The 14,055-nt window shown below is 37.0% G+C and overlaps 2 protein-coding genes across 3 annotated transcripts; both read right to left on the reverse strand.

Moving 5' to 3' along the window:
• Positions 1-2,168: 2,168 nt before the first annotated feature.
• On the reverse strand, positions 2,169-6,085 carry LOC101900569 (uncharacterized). The gene is made up of 4 exons (XM_005188507.4): positions 5,648-6,085; positions 5,337-5,575; positions 2,458-2,661; positions 2,169-2,389 (listed from the first exon to the last, which is right to left on the reverse strand). The coding sequence occupies exons 1-4, from the start codon at positions 5,885-5,887 to the stop codon at positions 2,188-2,190; spliced, it is 885 nt and encodes a 294-aa protein (XP_005188564.1). The 5' UTR covers positions 5,888-6,085; the 3' UTR covers positions 2,169-2,187.
• A 2,081-nt stretch (positions 6,086-8,166) lies between these two features.
• LOC101899881 (uncharacterized) lies at positions 8,167-12,746 on the reverse strand. Of its 2 annotated transcripts, none has more exons than XM_011296268.3 (4): positions 12,238-12,746; positions 11,940-12,178; positions 8,490-8,693; positions 8,167-8,424 (listed from the first exon to the last, which is right to left on the reverse strand). In XM_011296268.3, the coding sequence occupies exons 1-4, from the start codon at positions 12,475-12,477 to the stop codon at positions 8,223-8,225; spliced, it is 885 nt and encodes a 294-aa protein (XP_011294570.1). In that variant the 5' UTR covers positions 12,478-12,746; the 3' UTR covers positions 8,167-8,222. The 2 variants fall into 2 exon arrangements, with proteins under 2 accessions (XP_011294570.1, XP_011294569.1); XM_011296267.3 differs by lacking the exons at positions 8,167-8,424; positions 8,490-8,693 and adding exons at positions 10,018-10,275; positions 10,342-10,545 and having other exon boundaries at positions 12,238-12,736.
• Between the last annotated feature and the right edge of the window lie 1,309 nt (positions 12,747-14,055).

A 14,055-nucleotide genomic window follows, 5' to 3' on the forward strand; every position in this document is an offset into this window, starting at 1 on the left:
TGCCATCAGCAGTGGCAACAGCAGTCTCAGGCAACGACAGACGTTAAAAATTAAAAATTATGTTAATGTTGTGTTCCGCTCCATGAAGATTAGGCAGACTGCCTGGCAGTCGGGCATTCTAAATTGCCACACCAATCTTGTAATCAAATTTCAATTACATGGATTTGAATTCATTTATTAATTAGAGAAAATTCGAAATTGATGAGCATCATCGTCATCAACACTTATTTCGATTATTAAATGGAGACAAAATCTCGACAAATGACCAGAGTTTTATCATCAGGCATCCTCATCATCCAGTATTGGTTGGTTGGCTGGCACAATTTTAATGAACCAAACAAAGAAAATTAGGCAATTAGAAAACTATTTGCTGGAAAAAAAGCTGGCCAACTGGTGGGCGATTGAAATTCTAGGAAATATTAAAATGTAAGTTTGTTGTTATTGTTGTTGATTTGAAAAATATCTTGAATATTTTATTTGTTTTAATGGCTAATTGCTGGCAATTGGATTTTATGGGCAATTGGGGGGAGGAATATTATGGAGATTTAGCTAAGGAGATTATAATGCTTCTAAAATCACGATGATGTTTGATCAACGTGAAATTCCGCATGCTGAAAATATCTTTTTCAAAATTGTTAATTAAAAATGCAGGAAAGTAGAGAGAGAAGAAGAAGAGAGAGGTGGGAAGAGAGAGAGAGAGAAGAAGGAGAGAGAGAGGAAGGCATACAGAGGAATGAGGAAGAAATGTCATTGACCCCATGTCCAAAGGTCACTGACGACTTCTCTTCCCACCTCTCTCTCTTCTTCTCTCCCCTCCTCTCCCACTCTTCTTCTTTCTCTTTATATTCCTCATATCTCTCTTCCTTTCTCTCTTTCTTCCTTTCCCTATCTCTATCTCTTCCTCTCCCTGTCGGGGGGTCATTGTGCCTATGTCCAGAGGTCATTGATCTTGAAAAGGGGTCAATGAACTCTCTTCCCTTCCTCTTCATATCTCCCTCTTCCTTTCTCTGTCTCTTCCTCTCTCTCTTTTCTTCTCTCTCTCTCTTCATTTCTCCCTTCCCCTCTCTCTCCTCCTCTCCCACTCTTTTTCTTTCTCTTCATATCTCTCTTTTCATTTCTCTCTCTCTTCCTCTCTCTATCTCTATTTCTGCCTCTCTTCCTCTCCCTGTCAGGGGGTCATTGTCCCTAAGTCCAGAGGTCATTGATCTTGATATGGGGTCAATGACCTCCCTCTCTCTCTCCCTCTTACTCTCTCTCTCATCCGCTCTCTCTCTCTTCCTCTCTCCCTCTTCCTCTCCTAACGAAAATTAGAGAGACTAAGAGAGAGAGAGAGAGGAGAAGTGAGAGGAAACGAGATAGGAAGAGGAAGAGAGAGAGATAGAGAGAGATAAAAAGATAAAGAGAGGTCCTTGACCCATATCAAGGTCAATGACCTCTATACATAGGGTCAATGACCCCCTGACAGGGAGAGGAAGAAAGAGAAGAAGAGAGAGAGAGGGAGGAAGAGAGAGAGATAGAGAGAGGGGAAGAGAGACAAGTTATTCATTGGCCCCATATCAAAGTCAGTGACCTCTTGACATGGGATCCTCTCTCGTCCTCCTCCTCTTCCTCACCCTCTTCTATTTCTTCTCCCTCTTCCTCTCTCTCCCTCTCTCCTTCTCTCTCCCTCTCTCCCTCTCTTCCTCTCTTCCTCTCTTCCTCTCTCTCCCTCTCTCCTTCTCTCTCCCTCTCTTCCTCTCTTCCTCTCTCATCCTCTCCCTCATCCTCTCCTTCTTCCTCTCCTTCTTCCTCTCTCGCTCCTTCTTTCCATCCATCGCTCTTCACCTCTCTCCCTCTCCCTTTGACCCCTGACATGGGGTCAATAAGAATTATATCTTGATCTCTCCCTCTTCGTCTCCCCTCTCTCTATTATTCTCTCTCTCTCTTTGACCCCCCTGGCATGGGGTCAATGACCACTCTTCCTCTCTCTCAACTTCTTACTCTCTCTTTCTCTCTTCAACCCCTGACATGGATTCAATGACCTTGACATGGGTCAATCCATTTCATTCTTTACAATGTTACCCTATATAATCTTAGAATTTTTAAGAACACATTTTCAAACTATAAATAACAATTAAGGCATGCCCATAAATTTTAATTGAAGTTCAAATTTTTTATTGCAGTTTCAAAACAACCATATCATTGTCTTCAATGTGGCTTCTTGAACCAAACAATGCTTGTTGCAATCTCAAAGCCCAGTTTACGATGTAACTGCATTGACCGTTCATTGTGAACAACGACAAAGGTAAACAAATCTAAATTGTGAAGTTTGAGTAACCGTTTAAGCTCCAGTTTCATAATCAGTGCGCCATAGCCCTTGCGCCGTTCCGACGGCATAGTATAGAGGAATCTGAAAATGCAAAAATTCGTTAGTTTTTTCTTAAAAGAAAATTTAAATTCTCTATAATAGAATCATACCCTGGTGACAAGAATTCATTCTCCAGGATCCAACACAGAGGCTGACTTTCACCGCGCCGAAACAGACCCAGACCACCATTGAATTCGATCGATTGTCGCACTAAACCCAATGAGGTTTCGTTTTTGTACTTCCAATTTTCGTTAATTGTGACAGCATGTTTTTCAGCATCCAGGTGTGCAACATACAAATCTTCGGGAAGTATTCTGAAAAGAAGGATAATATGTTAAGATTTTATAAAATAAAATCGAAAAAATACATGAAAACGATAAAAATATTGCGATTTGTCCAATTTGAAGACAATCAGACTCTTACATCTTATTTTATAAAAATTATAATTATTCAAAATTTTGACCCTTTGTCCATATTGCCCATTTTCGCCTTGACCTAGGACGGATGCAAATATTAGGATTTGCAAAGTTGGAGCAAAATTGGGTTATCCTTTCTCTTTCTGTGCAGCAAAATATTTTTTTGAACATTTCGACCTCTTGTGGGGGAGGTACAAGAAGGAGTGGACCGATATTGCCTATCTCCAAACTCGATCTAAGTTTGATAATAATATTTCAATGTACCAAGTTTGGACTAAATCGAGTACTCCCTGCAAGCGTTATCGTACGCACCAGCCAGACAGACGGATGGACATCGCTGGATCGACTCCAAATGTCCTGAAACGGATTTGGTCCAAAGAGACCTAGGGTCTAAAACCGATGAGGCACGTTTTGGCCAAATGGCTGAGGGTATACAAATGTTTACCCTAAACCTTAGGGTAAAGAAAACATTAGAACTCATTATGACCCACAAATAACAATTTTTAGGCAAATTCGTTATTATATAAAAATTATAATTATTCAAAATTTTGACCCTTTGTCCATATTGCCCATTTTCGCCTTGACCTAGGACGGATGCAAATATTAGGATTTGCAAAGTTGGAGCAAAATTGGGTTATCCTTTCTCTTTCTGTGCAGCAAAATATTTTTTTGAACATTTCGACCTCTTGTGGGGGAGGTACAAGAAGGAGTGGACCGATATTGCCTATCTCCAAACTCGATCTAAGTTTGATAATAATATTTCAATGTACCAAGTTTGGACTAAATCGAGTACTCCCTGCAAGCGTTATCGTACGCACCAGCCAGACAGACGGATGGACATCGCTGGATCGACTCCAAATGTCCTGAAACGGATTTGGTCCAAAGAGACCTAGGGTCTAAAACCGATGAGGCACGTTTTGGCCAAATGGCTGAGGGTATACAAATGTTTACCCTAAACCTTAGGGTAAAGAAAACATTAGAACTCATTATGACCCACAAATAACAATTTTTAGGCAAATTCGTGGGAAATTGTGGCAAAAATCATCAAAATGCCAAATATCGGAAGCAGTGTGACCGCTGGAAATTTTCAAAAAGTATCACAAAAAGTATCATTTCTTAAAAAAAGTGGCACATATCACTTTAAATGGTGGCACATAAAGTGGCACAATTTATTTCACATTTAATTTAAAACAAGTAAAAAAGTTGTAAGTTCGGCCGGGCCGAACTTTGAATACCCTCTTTTCACAAAAAAAAATAAAATAAAATCGGTTAAAAATTCTGTTAAAATCTTAAAAATACCGAATGTAGCCGTATATTAGGGTCTATACGACGACGTGGGTCTGCATAGGTAAATTTTGTCATAAGCTATTATAATATTTAAATGCGAAACTTGAAAAAAAAAATCTGTTTATAATGTAGCTAAAATAAATAAAATACCGAATATAGGGAGGTGCATTGGGGTTATAAAACGTGAACCTGCACAGACAATTTTCCGGCATAGGCTGTAGTATCCATTACGAAGTACAAATACAGAATTTGAAATAATTCCCGTAAATAATGTCGCTAAAATCATCAAAATACCGAATATCAGGGTACCGTTATATAGAGGCTATAAGAAGACGTAAACCTACATAGACAATCTCCTGTCATATGCTTTAGTATCTATTACGAACTTCAAATACCAAGTTTGAAACAATTCCGATAAAAAATGTCGCTAAAATCATCCAAATGCCGAATATCGGGGGTACCGTTATATGGGGGCTATACGAAGACGTAGACCTGCACTTATTTCAACTTACTTCATTTCGTTCGGAAGCTAGAGTGATTTCCACAGACGGACAGACGGAGGGCACAATGTATAAAAAAGTGGCACAAAAATTCAAAAAAGTGGTTCATTTAGGATCAAAATAAAAAAGTGGCACAAAGGTATCAAAGCCCAAAAAAAGTAGCAAAATTGATACTTTAGTGGCACAACGGTCACGCTGATCGGGAGGTACCGTTATATGGGGGTATACCAAAACTTGGACCTATGCATACAATGTTTCGCCACAGGAGCAGAACCCATTACCAATACCAATTTTTAGACAAATCCGTGAACAAATGTTGCAAAAATCATCAAAATATCGAATATCGGAAGGTACCTTTATATGGGGACTACAACAAATCGTGGACCGATATATATCATTCTCAATACCAACCATCCTAGAGACAATACAAATTGTTCTAATGTTATGTTACAAACGGAATAACAAAGTTAATATACCCTCCTTTCTAAGGTGAGGAGTATAAAAGTAATGATTGTGGCCGTCAAAGTAAATACAGAAGACCTAAAAACTATTTCTATTTAACTCCTTTAAAAGTCTTCCTGCTGATGTACAGAATAAAGGCCTTCCATAGACGAAAGATCTGTTTAGGTATTTTAACCTCTTATGGATCCTCCATTGATGGGCGATTTTAACAGAGAAATTTTTTGTGCTGAAAACCTATTACTCCTCTGTTGAGAGAAAATATTTAATTGACTCCTTGGATCATATACAGGTCTTCTTTTTGTAGCTACATTTTATTCCACTTACTCGTCTACTTTTAGTGCAGCAATCTTTTCCTTTGTTATATACATTATGTTCTCCAAAGAGTAACATTCCCAAGCTATATCCAATCTTTGGGGTAGCATTTCTTTCATCAGTGGAATTATGCTTTCATCGCATATCACATACATCGGTTTGGCTTGCCATTCAATTAAATTTGTCTTAGCAAGACATTCCCTCAGTTCCTCTTGGGATTCTTGTAGGCTAAAACATAAGACAATGTAATCCTGGAAAAAGAAATAACAACAAGAAATCGTATTTATCATTTATCTAAAAAAAAATCTCAACTTCCATCTTACCCCAAAACCATTCAAACTTATTAGCGTGCAATTATCCAGATTACCATAGCGATGCGTGTAGAGTCTCAAATTCCATTGTCCCGATTTCAAATGTTCTCGATTTGCATTTATGCGCTCGTAATGATAGAGATAACTGTAAATGAAATTGTGTTGTTGTATACGACGCGGTAGCTGGGATTTGAGAATATCCAACATTGTCCTCAGCTGTTGCTGGGAACATTCCAAGAGAATATCCAACATTTTGATGATTTTTTTTCGAATGGAAAAGTAGGAAGTACTCTTAAACGCCGTAAACAATTAACAAAGTCGTCTGTTTTGATATCGAATCAATTTGTATTTTTAAATCAACTGTAGAGATAAGCTATCACTGATTTCCACTAAAACATAATTGATCTTATCTATGTTTAGTTCAAATCATAATTATCCGACCGACTACGAAAAAAACGTACCGGAAACGATTAATTTGTCAGTTTTAGTGGAGGAATAAGTGCTGCCAATGTTCAGACTTTCATAACACTTGATATTTACGGTAATAGGAATCCAACCTCACTCTTCCCTTGTCAATTTAATTCTGGTTTTTATTTAAAAATATGTTCCTAAACTACTACTGAAACTAATCCAATTTAACCTAATCGCAGCCACACAAGTTATCTTATCTATTCTGATGTTGGATGGAAAACATTGCAGGGCTGTTTGTTCCATCATTCAAGTGGTCTTGGCTGTCCACTGAACACATCGATATCTATGTGTTTAGGTCATAACCTTTATTATCTTACACATTATCGTCTGCGCATGTTAGAAGAATACAGGTCAACACTTGGAAATTTTTTAATGTTTTTGTTTTCAAAAAATGGTAGATTTTTATATTTTTCTTTTACGTCGCCAATCGAAGGTTGTTATGACGATGCGACTACCTGTACTCTTCTACCATGCGTATGCGGCAGCGCACAAGATCACTGCCCAGTTTTATTGTAGCTGAATAATTAATCATTTTTATTTTTGGAATATTTAGTTCTTAGATTTTCCCAGCGGAAATTTTTAAGTCAAAAATTCTAAAATCTTAAGAAAAACAAGTTAAAAAGCCGTAAGTTCGGCCGGGCCAAACTTTATATACTCTCCACCATTTGGAACAAATTTGTCAATTTTCAAAAAAAAAAAAAAAAAATCGTTAAAAATTCTGTTAAAATCTTAAAAATACCGAATGTAGCCGTTATATTATAATATATACGACGACATGAACCTGCATAAGCAACTTTTGTCATAAGTAATTACAATGTTTAAATGCTCAGCTCGAAAAAAAATCGGTGAATAATGTCGCAAAAATCGTCTAAATACCGAATATCGGAGGGTGCCGCTATATGTAAGCTATATGTAGACGTGGACCGGAAAAGACAATTTTCTGTCTTAGGCTGTAGTATCCATTACGAATTTCAAACACCAAATTTGAAACATTTCCGGTGAATAATGTCGCTACAATCATCAAAATACCGAATATCGGGGGGTGCCGCTATATGGGAGCTATACGAAAACATGGACTTGCACAGAAAATTTCCTGTCATAGGCTGTAGTATCTATTACGAACTTCAAATACCAAATTTGAAACAATTCCGGTCAATAATGTCGCTAAAATCATCAAAATACCGAATATCGGAGGGTGCGGCTATATAGGAGCTATACGCAGACGTTGACCTGCACAGACAAGTTTCTGCCATAGGCTGGAGTATCTCTTACGAACTTCAAACACCAAATTTGAAACATTTCCGGTGAATAATCTCGCTTTAATCATCAAAATGCGGAATATAGGGAGGTACCATTATATGGGGACTATACGAAGAAGTGGACCTGCACAGATAATTTTCTATCTTAGGCTGTAGTATACATTAGGAACTTCAAACTAAAATCATCAAAATACCGAATATTGGGAGGTTCCGTTATATGAGGGCTACACGAAGACGTGGACCAGCACCTACAATCTCCTGTCATAGGCTGTAGTATCCATTACGAACTTTAATAATGTCGCTAAAATCATCAAAATACCGAATATTGGGGGTTGTCGCCATATGGTGGCTATACGAAGACGTGGACCTGCACAGACAATTTTATGTCTTAGGCTGTAGTATCCATAGCGAACTTCAAATATCAAATGTGAACATTTTCGATGAATAATGTCGCTTAAATCACCAAAATACCGAAAATAGGGAAGTACCATTATATGCGGGCTATACCAAAACGTGGACCTACATGGCCTATTTTCAATACTAAAAGTCCTGCAGACATAATATACATTTAAGTAAAATTTTATCAATCTACTTTATTTCTTTCGGAAGCTAGAGTGATTTCCACAGACGGGCGGACAATCGACATAGAATTTTATGCTGATCAAGAATATTTATACTTTGTGGGGTCTAAAATTTATTTTTCGAAGTGTTACAAACGGAACGACAAACTTAATATACCATCCATGCTATGGTGGAGGGTATAAAAACACAAGACATATTGTGGTATGGCATGGCCAAAAATTTTTATTTAGATTTAAATTTTCTATTGCTCTTTTAAAACACCCATTTCATTGTCTTTAATGTGGCTTGCCGAACCAAACAATTCGTGTGGCAATTTCAAAACCCAATTTACGATGTAACTGCAATGACCGCTCATTGGTGACAATGACATAGGTAAACAAGTCCAAATTGTGGAGTTTGAGTAGACGCTTAAGTTCCAGTTTCATAATTAATTCGCCATAACCTTTGCGCCGTTCCGATGGCATGGTATAGAGGAAACTGAAAATACAATAAGTCATTATTTTTTCTCTAAGAAAATATAAGTTTTATTCACGAAAGCATACCCTGGAGACAAAAATTCATTTTCCAGCATCCAGCAAAGCGGCTGACTTTCGCCGCGGCGAAACAGTCCCAGACCACCATTGAATTCTATAGATTGACGCACTAAACCCAAGGAATTTTCATATTTGTGAGTCCAATTTTCGTTAATTGTGGCGGCATGTTTTTCAGCATCCAGGGGTGCAACATATAAATCCTCGGGTATGATTCTGGAGACGAAAAAATGTGTTAAGATTTTATTAAATAATACAAACAAGTAAAAAAGTTGTAAGTTCGGCCGGGCCGAAATTTGAATGCACTCCACCATTTGGAACGAATTTGGCAATTCTTAAAAATCAAAAAATCGGTTAAAATTTCTGTTAAAATCTTAAAAATACCGAATGTAGCTGTTATATATAGGGTCTATGCGACGACATGGACCTGCGTAGGTAATTTTTGTAACAAGCCATTACTATATTCAAATGCGAATCTTAAAAAAATCGGTGAATAATGTAGTTAAAATCATAAAAATACCGAATATCGGGAGGTACCGTTATATGGGGGCTATACGAAGATGTGAACCTGCACAGACAATCTCCTGCCATAGGCTGTAGCATCCATGTCGAACTTCAAATACCAATTATGAAATAATTCCGGGGAATAATGTCGCTAAAATCATCAAAATACCGAATATAAGGAGGTACTGTTATATGGGGGCTATACGAAGACGTGGACCTGCACAGACAATCTCCTGTCATGGGCTGTAGCATCCATTTCGAACTTCAAATGCCAAATTTGAAACAATTCCGGTCAATAATGTCGCTAAAATCATCAAAATACCGAATATCGGAGGGTGCCGCTATATGGGAGCTATACGCAGACGTTGACCTGCACAGACAATTTTCTCTCATAGGCTGGAGTATCTATTACGAACATCAAATACCAAATATCGGAGGGTTCCGATATATGGGAGCTATACGCAGACGTTGAACTGCACAAACAATTTTCTGTCTTATCCATTACGAACTTCAAACACCAAATTTGAAGCAATTCCGGTAAATAATGCCGCTAAAATCATCAAAATACCGAATATCGGGAGGTACCGTTATATGAGGGCTATACGAAGACGTGGACCTGCACAGACAATTTCCTGTCATAGGCTGTAGTATCGATTACGAACTGCAAATACCAAATTTGAAACAATTCCGGTGAATAATGTCGTTAAAATCATCAAAATACCGAAAAACGTGGACCTACATGGCCCATTTTTAATACCAAAAGTCCTGCAAACATAATATACATTTAAATAAAATTTTATCAACCTACTTCATTTCGTTCGGAAGCTAGAGTGATTTCCACAGACAAACAGACGGACGGACATCGCTAAATCGACATAGAATTTTATGCTGATCAAGAATATACATATATACTTCGTTGGGTCTAAAATGTATATTTCGAGGTGTTACAAACGGAATGACAAACTTAATATACCCTCCATACTATGGTGGAGGGTATAAAACCATAACACATATTGTGGTATGGCATGGCCATAAATTTTTATTTAGATTTAAATTTTGTATTGCTCTTTTAAAACACCCATTTCATTGTCTTTAATGTGGCTTGCCGAACCAAACAATTCGTGTGGCAATTTCAAAACCCAATTTACGATGTAACTGCAATGATCGTTCGTTGGTGACAATGACATAGGTAAACAAGTCCAAATTGTGGAGTTTGAGTAGACGCTTAAGTTCCAGTTTCATAATTAATTCGCCATAACCTTTGCGCCGTTCCGACGGCATGGTATAGAGGAAACTAAAAATACAATAAGTCATTATTTTTTCTCTAAGAAAATGTAAAGTTTTATTCATGAAAGCATACCCTGGAGACAAAAATTCATTTTCCAGCATCCAGCAAAGCGGCTGGCTTTCGCCGCGGCGAAACAGTCCCAGACCACCATTGAATTCGATAGATTGACGTACTAAACCCAAGGAATTTTCATATTTGTGAGTCCAATTTTCGTTGATAGTGGCGGCATGTTTTTCAGCATCCAGGGGTGCAACATATAAATCCTGGGGTAGGATTCTGAAAAGGAAGAAATTGTGTAGATTTTATAAAATAATAAAAACAAGTAAAAAAACTGTAAGTTCGGCCGGGCCGAAGTTTGTATGCCCTCCACCATTTGGAACGAATTTGGCAATTCTTAAAAATCATAAAATCGGTTAAAAATTCTGTTAAAATCTTAAAAATACCGAATGTAGCTGTTATATATAGGTTCTATGCAACGACATGGACCTGTGTAGGTAATTTTTGCAATAAGCCATTACTATATTCAAATGCGAAACTTAAAAAAGTCGGTGAACAATGTAGCTAAAATCATCAAAATATCGAATATCGGGAGATACCGTTATATTGAGGGCTATGCGAAGACGTGGACCTGCACAGACAATTTTCTGTCTTAGGCTGTAATATCCATTACGAACTTCAAATACCAAATTTGAAACAATTCCAGTGAATAATGTCGCTAAAATCATCAAAATACCGAATATAAGGAGGTACTGTTATATGGCGGCTATACGAAGACGTGAACCTGTACAGACCATTTTTTGTCTTATGCCGTAGTATCCATTACGAACTTCAAGTACCAAATTTGAAACAATTCCGCTGAATAATGTCGCTAAGATCATCAAAATACCGAATATGGGGAGGCATCGTTGTATGGGGGCTTTACCAAAACCATGGCCCAATTTTCATACCGAAAGTCCTGCAGATTAGTATACATTTGAGTAAAATTTTATCAACCTACTTCAATTCGTTTGGAAGCTAGAGTGATTTCCACAGACGTCAAACGGACATCGCTGAATCGACATTGAATTTTACGCTCATCAAGAATATAAATACTTTGTGGGGTCTAAAATGTATATTTCGAGGTGTTACAAACGGAATGACACACTTAATATACCCTCCATACTATGGTAGAGGGTATAAAAATAATATTTTTGAAAAATTCACGGCTCTCTAAGTATATTCAGAAGTAATTAAAAGTTATTCTATTAACGGAAGACCTCTTAGGGTCTTTTATACATAAGAAACCTCTTATAGGATTCACCATTCAAAGACGATGTCATTAAAACTTGCATTCAGTGTATCTTCTAGATACCATTTGAACGTATTCTTCTATAGACAGAAGCTCACCCATGGATCCTCTTTTGACAGAAAACATTTCATTGGTTTTATTGGACCATCTACGGCTCTTCCTTCTGTATAGCAACATATTTATTTATTCCTTAGGTAGAAAAAGGCCTCTGCGCCACTAATGCATTTTCGAGGACCATTTATATGCAAGAAATACTAATCAAATTTTAAAATGTTCAAAAAAAAATGGTTTTAAAGATTTATCACAAAAGCTCATCAACATTTCCTAACAGATACTTTTTAATTTCTGATCCATAAAGTAAATAAATCTTTATTCGACTTACTCATCAACTTGTAGTGCAGCAATCTTTTCCTTTGTTATATACATTATATTTTCAAACGGCGTACAATCCCAATCTATATTCAACCTCAGAGGAAGCATCTCTTTCATCAGTGGAATTATACTTTCATCGCAGATCAAATACATACGTTTGGCACGCCATTCGATTAAATTCGTTTTGGCAAGGCATTCTCTTAGCTCCTCTTGGGATTCTTGCAGGGTAAAACATAACACAATGTAATCCTGAAAAAACAACAGCAATTCAATTCTTCTGAATCTTGGAAAAATAAGACAAAACTTACCCCACAACCATTCAAAGTTATAAGCGTACAATTCTCCAGCTTGCCATAGCGATGGGTATAGAATCTCAAATTCCATCGTTCCGATTTCAGCTGTTCTCGATTTGCATTTATGCGCTCGTAATGATAGAGATAACTGTAAATGAAATTATGTTGTTGTATACGACGCGGTAGCTGCGATTTGAGAATATCCAACATTGTCCTCAACTGTAGCTGGGAACATTCCAAGAGAATATCCGACATTTTGATGATTTTTCAATGGAAAACTAGCCAGGGCAGTCAGTCCAACGACTGCAACGGAATCACAAAGGCGTCTGCTTTGATATCGATTTGATTTGTATTTTTCCACAAATCATTTCTGTTTGTATGAATGGAGAGTGCTTAGCCGGTGAATTGCTTTGAAAGAAATGCTTTTGATTAGTCTGCACACAAGTTCATTGTAAACTACAATAAAAATAAAAATTGCCAAGCTAGAAAACAGCTGTTGAGATAAGCTATCACTAATTGTATACTAATTCAATTGTTAACCGAAACACATTCAACACATTCATACACACGACTGTATATTAGAACATATTTCTGTTGGCAATAGATTTAATTTGAGAGGGCCCAAAGAAAGTCACCTCAGCAAGCAGATTATAACCCCAACAAGTATTTTAGTTTCTAGACCAAAGGTTCTATTGGTTCTATTTACTGCAACCTAAAAACAAAATTCACAAAAATCATTAGTCTTCGGACTTCCAAAACGTGGATATATATTAACGGCAATACGTACAAACTAATCCAAAGTTGTCTTCGAAGTCTAGGGCAATAACCTGGGGGATACTTCCATTTTAGTTCAAATTGAATATGCAGTAAAGTGGGTTTAATACAAATTTTAATTTCTAAGACAGGTTTTTAGTCAAACTCCCACTAACTGACCCTCAGTTTTTTGTGGTGCTTAATATACCTTGATCTTCACTTGAAATGATGGCCTTTTGTTTTAACTTATTTATTATTTACATAAATCCATTACCTTCAACATAAAACCACAATCTTAACGCCATCAAATATGAAAGCTGTCAATATTCATTGCATTCATTGGCAAATCTTTGTCATAATGACAAATTAATGAATATCCTGACACGATGTGTAACCGCATCGATTTACATGGCATACCACAACTAAAAAGGGGTTTTATTTTAAACCATTACACAACAAAAACACGCACGCGCACACAAATTTCAATGCATTTTAGAATTCGACCGGAGCGAACTTTTAATACCTTCCACTATTTTGAAGGAACTTGAAAATTAAAAAAAAAAACTAACCCTCTCTTATAGGGGGGCCTATACGAAGACGTGTTTTTCTTCTCTTTACACACTCTTCAGGGGGAAAACATTTTAGTTTTACCGGAAACAAACTTTTGTACCCTTTACCAGGCGGAGAGGATCAGGAGAAACCACAAAATGCCCATCTTCTCCAAAAACTCGGAATTCAAAGAATAGTGTTAGCATTCATAACAAAATAGGAAACCAATTTCATGTTTTAATTGAGAATGGTAACGCCGCTACACTGGATATATACTAAATCCAACATTTGATATTAACATTTTCATGCATTCAAGCAAAGCAAAGAAGAAGTTGAAGTGTCGTTATATGGGGGCTATACGAAGACGAGGACTTGCAAACGCAATTTTTTGTCATATGTTGAAGCATCCATTACGAACTTCAAATACGTAAATTGACAAATTCCATCGAATAATCTCGCTAAAATCATCAAAAAAAATTTTTTTATCAACCTACTTCATTTCGTTCGGAAGCTAGAGTGATTTCCACAGAC

The sequence above is a fragment of the Musca domestica genome, unplaced genomic scaffold, assembly GCF_030504385.1.
Source record: "Musca domestica strain aabys unplaced genomic scaffold, Musca_domestica.polishedcontigs.V.1.1 8, whole genome shotgun sequence".
NCBI lineage: Eukaryota > Metazoa > Arthropoda > Insecta > Diptera > Muscidae > Musca > Musca domestica.

Bases quoted from the DNA above. Each gene is read 5' to 3' on its own strand.
- LOC101899881 (XM_011296268.3), bottom strand. From the start codon at position 12,477: ATGTCGGATATTCTCTTGGAATGTTCCCAGCTACAGTTGAGGACAATG. The intron at 8,694-11,939 runs GTAAGTCGAATA...TTTCGTCTCCAG, and splicing joins GCTGCACTACAAGTTGATGA to AATCATACCCGAGGATTTAT. The intron at 8,425-8,489 runs GTATGCTTTCGT...TTGTATTTTCAG, and splicing joins AATGAATTTTTGTCTCCAGG to TTTCCTCTATACCATGCCAT.
- LOC101900569 (XM_005188507.4), bottom strand. From the start codon at position 5,887: ATGTTGGATATTCTCTTGGAATGTTCCCAGCAACAGCTGAGGACAATG. The intron at 5,576-5,647 runs GTAAGATGGAAG...TTCTTTTTCCAG, and splicing joins TAAGTTTGAATGGTTTTGGG to GATTACATTGTCTTATGTTT. The intron at 2,390-2,457 runs GTATGATTCTAT...TTGCATTTTCAG, and splicing joins AATGAATTCTTGTCACCAGG to ATTCCTCTATACTATGCCGT.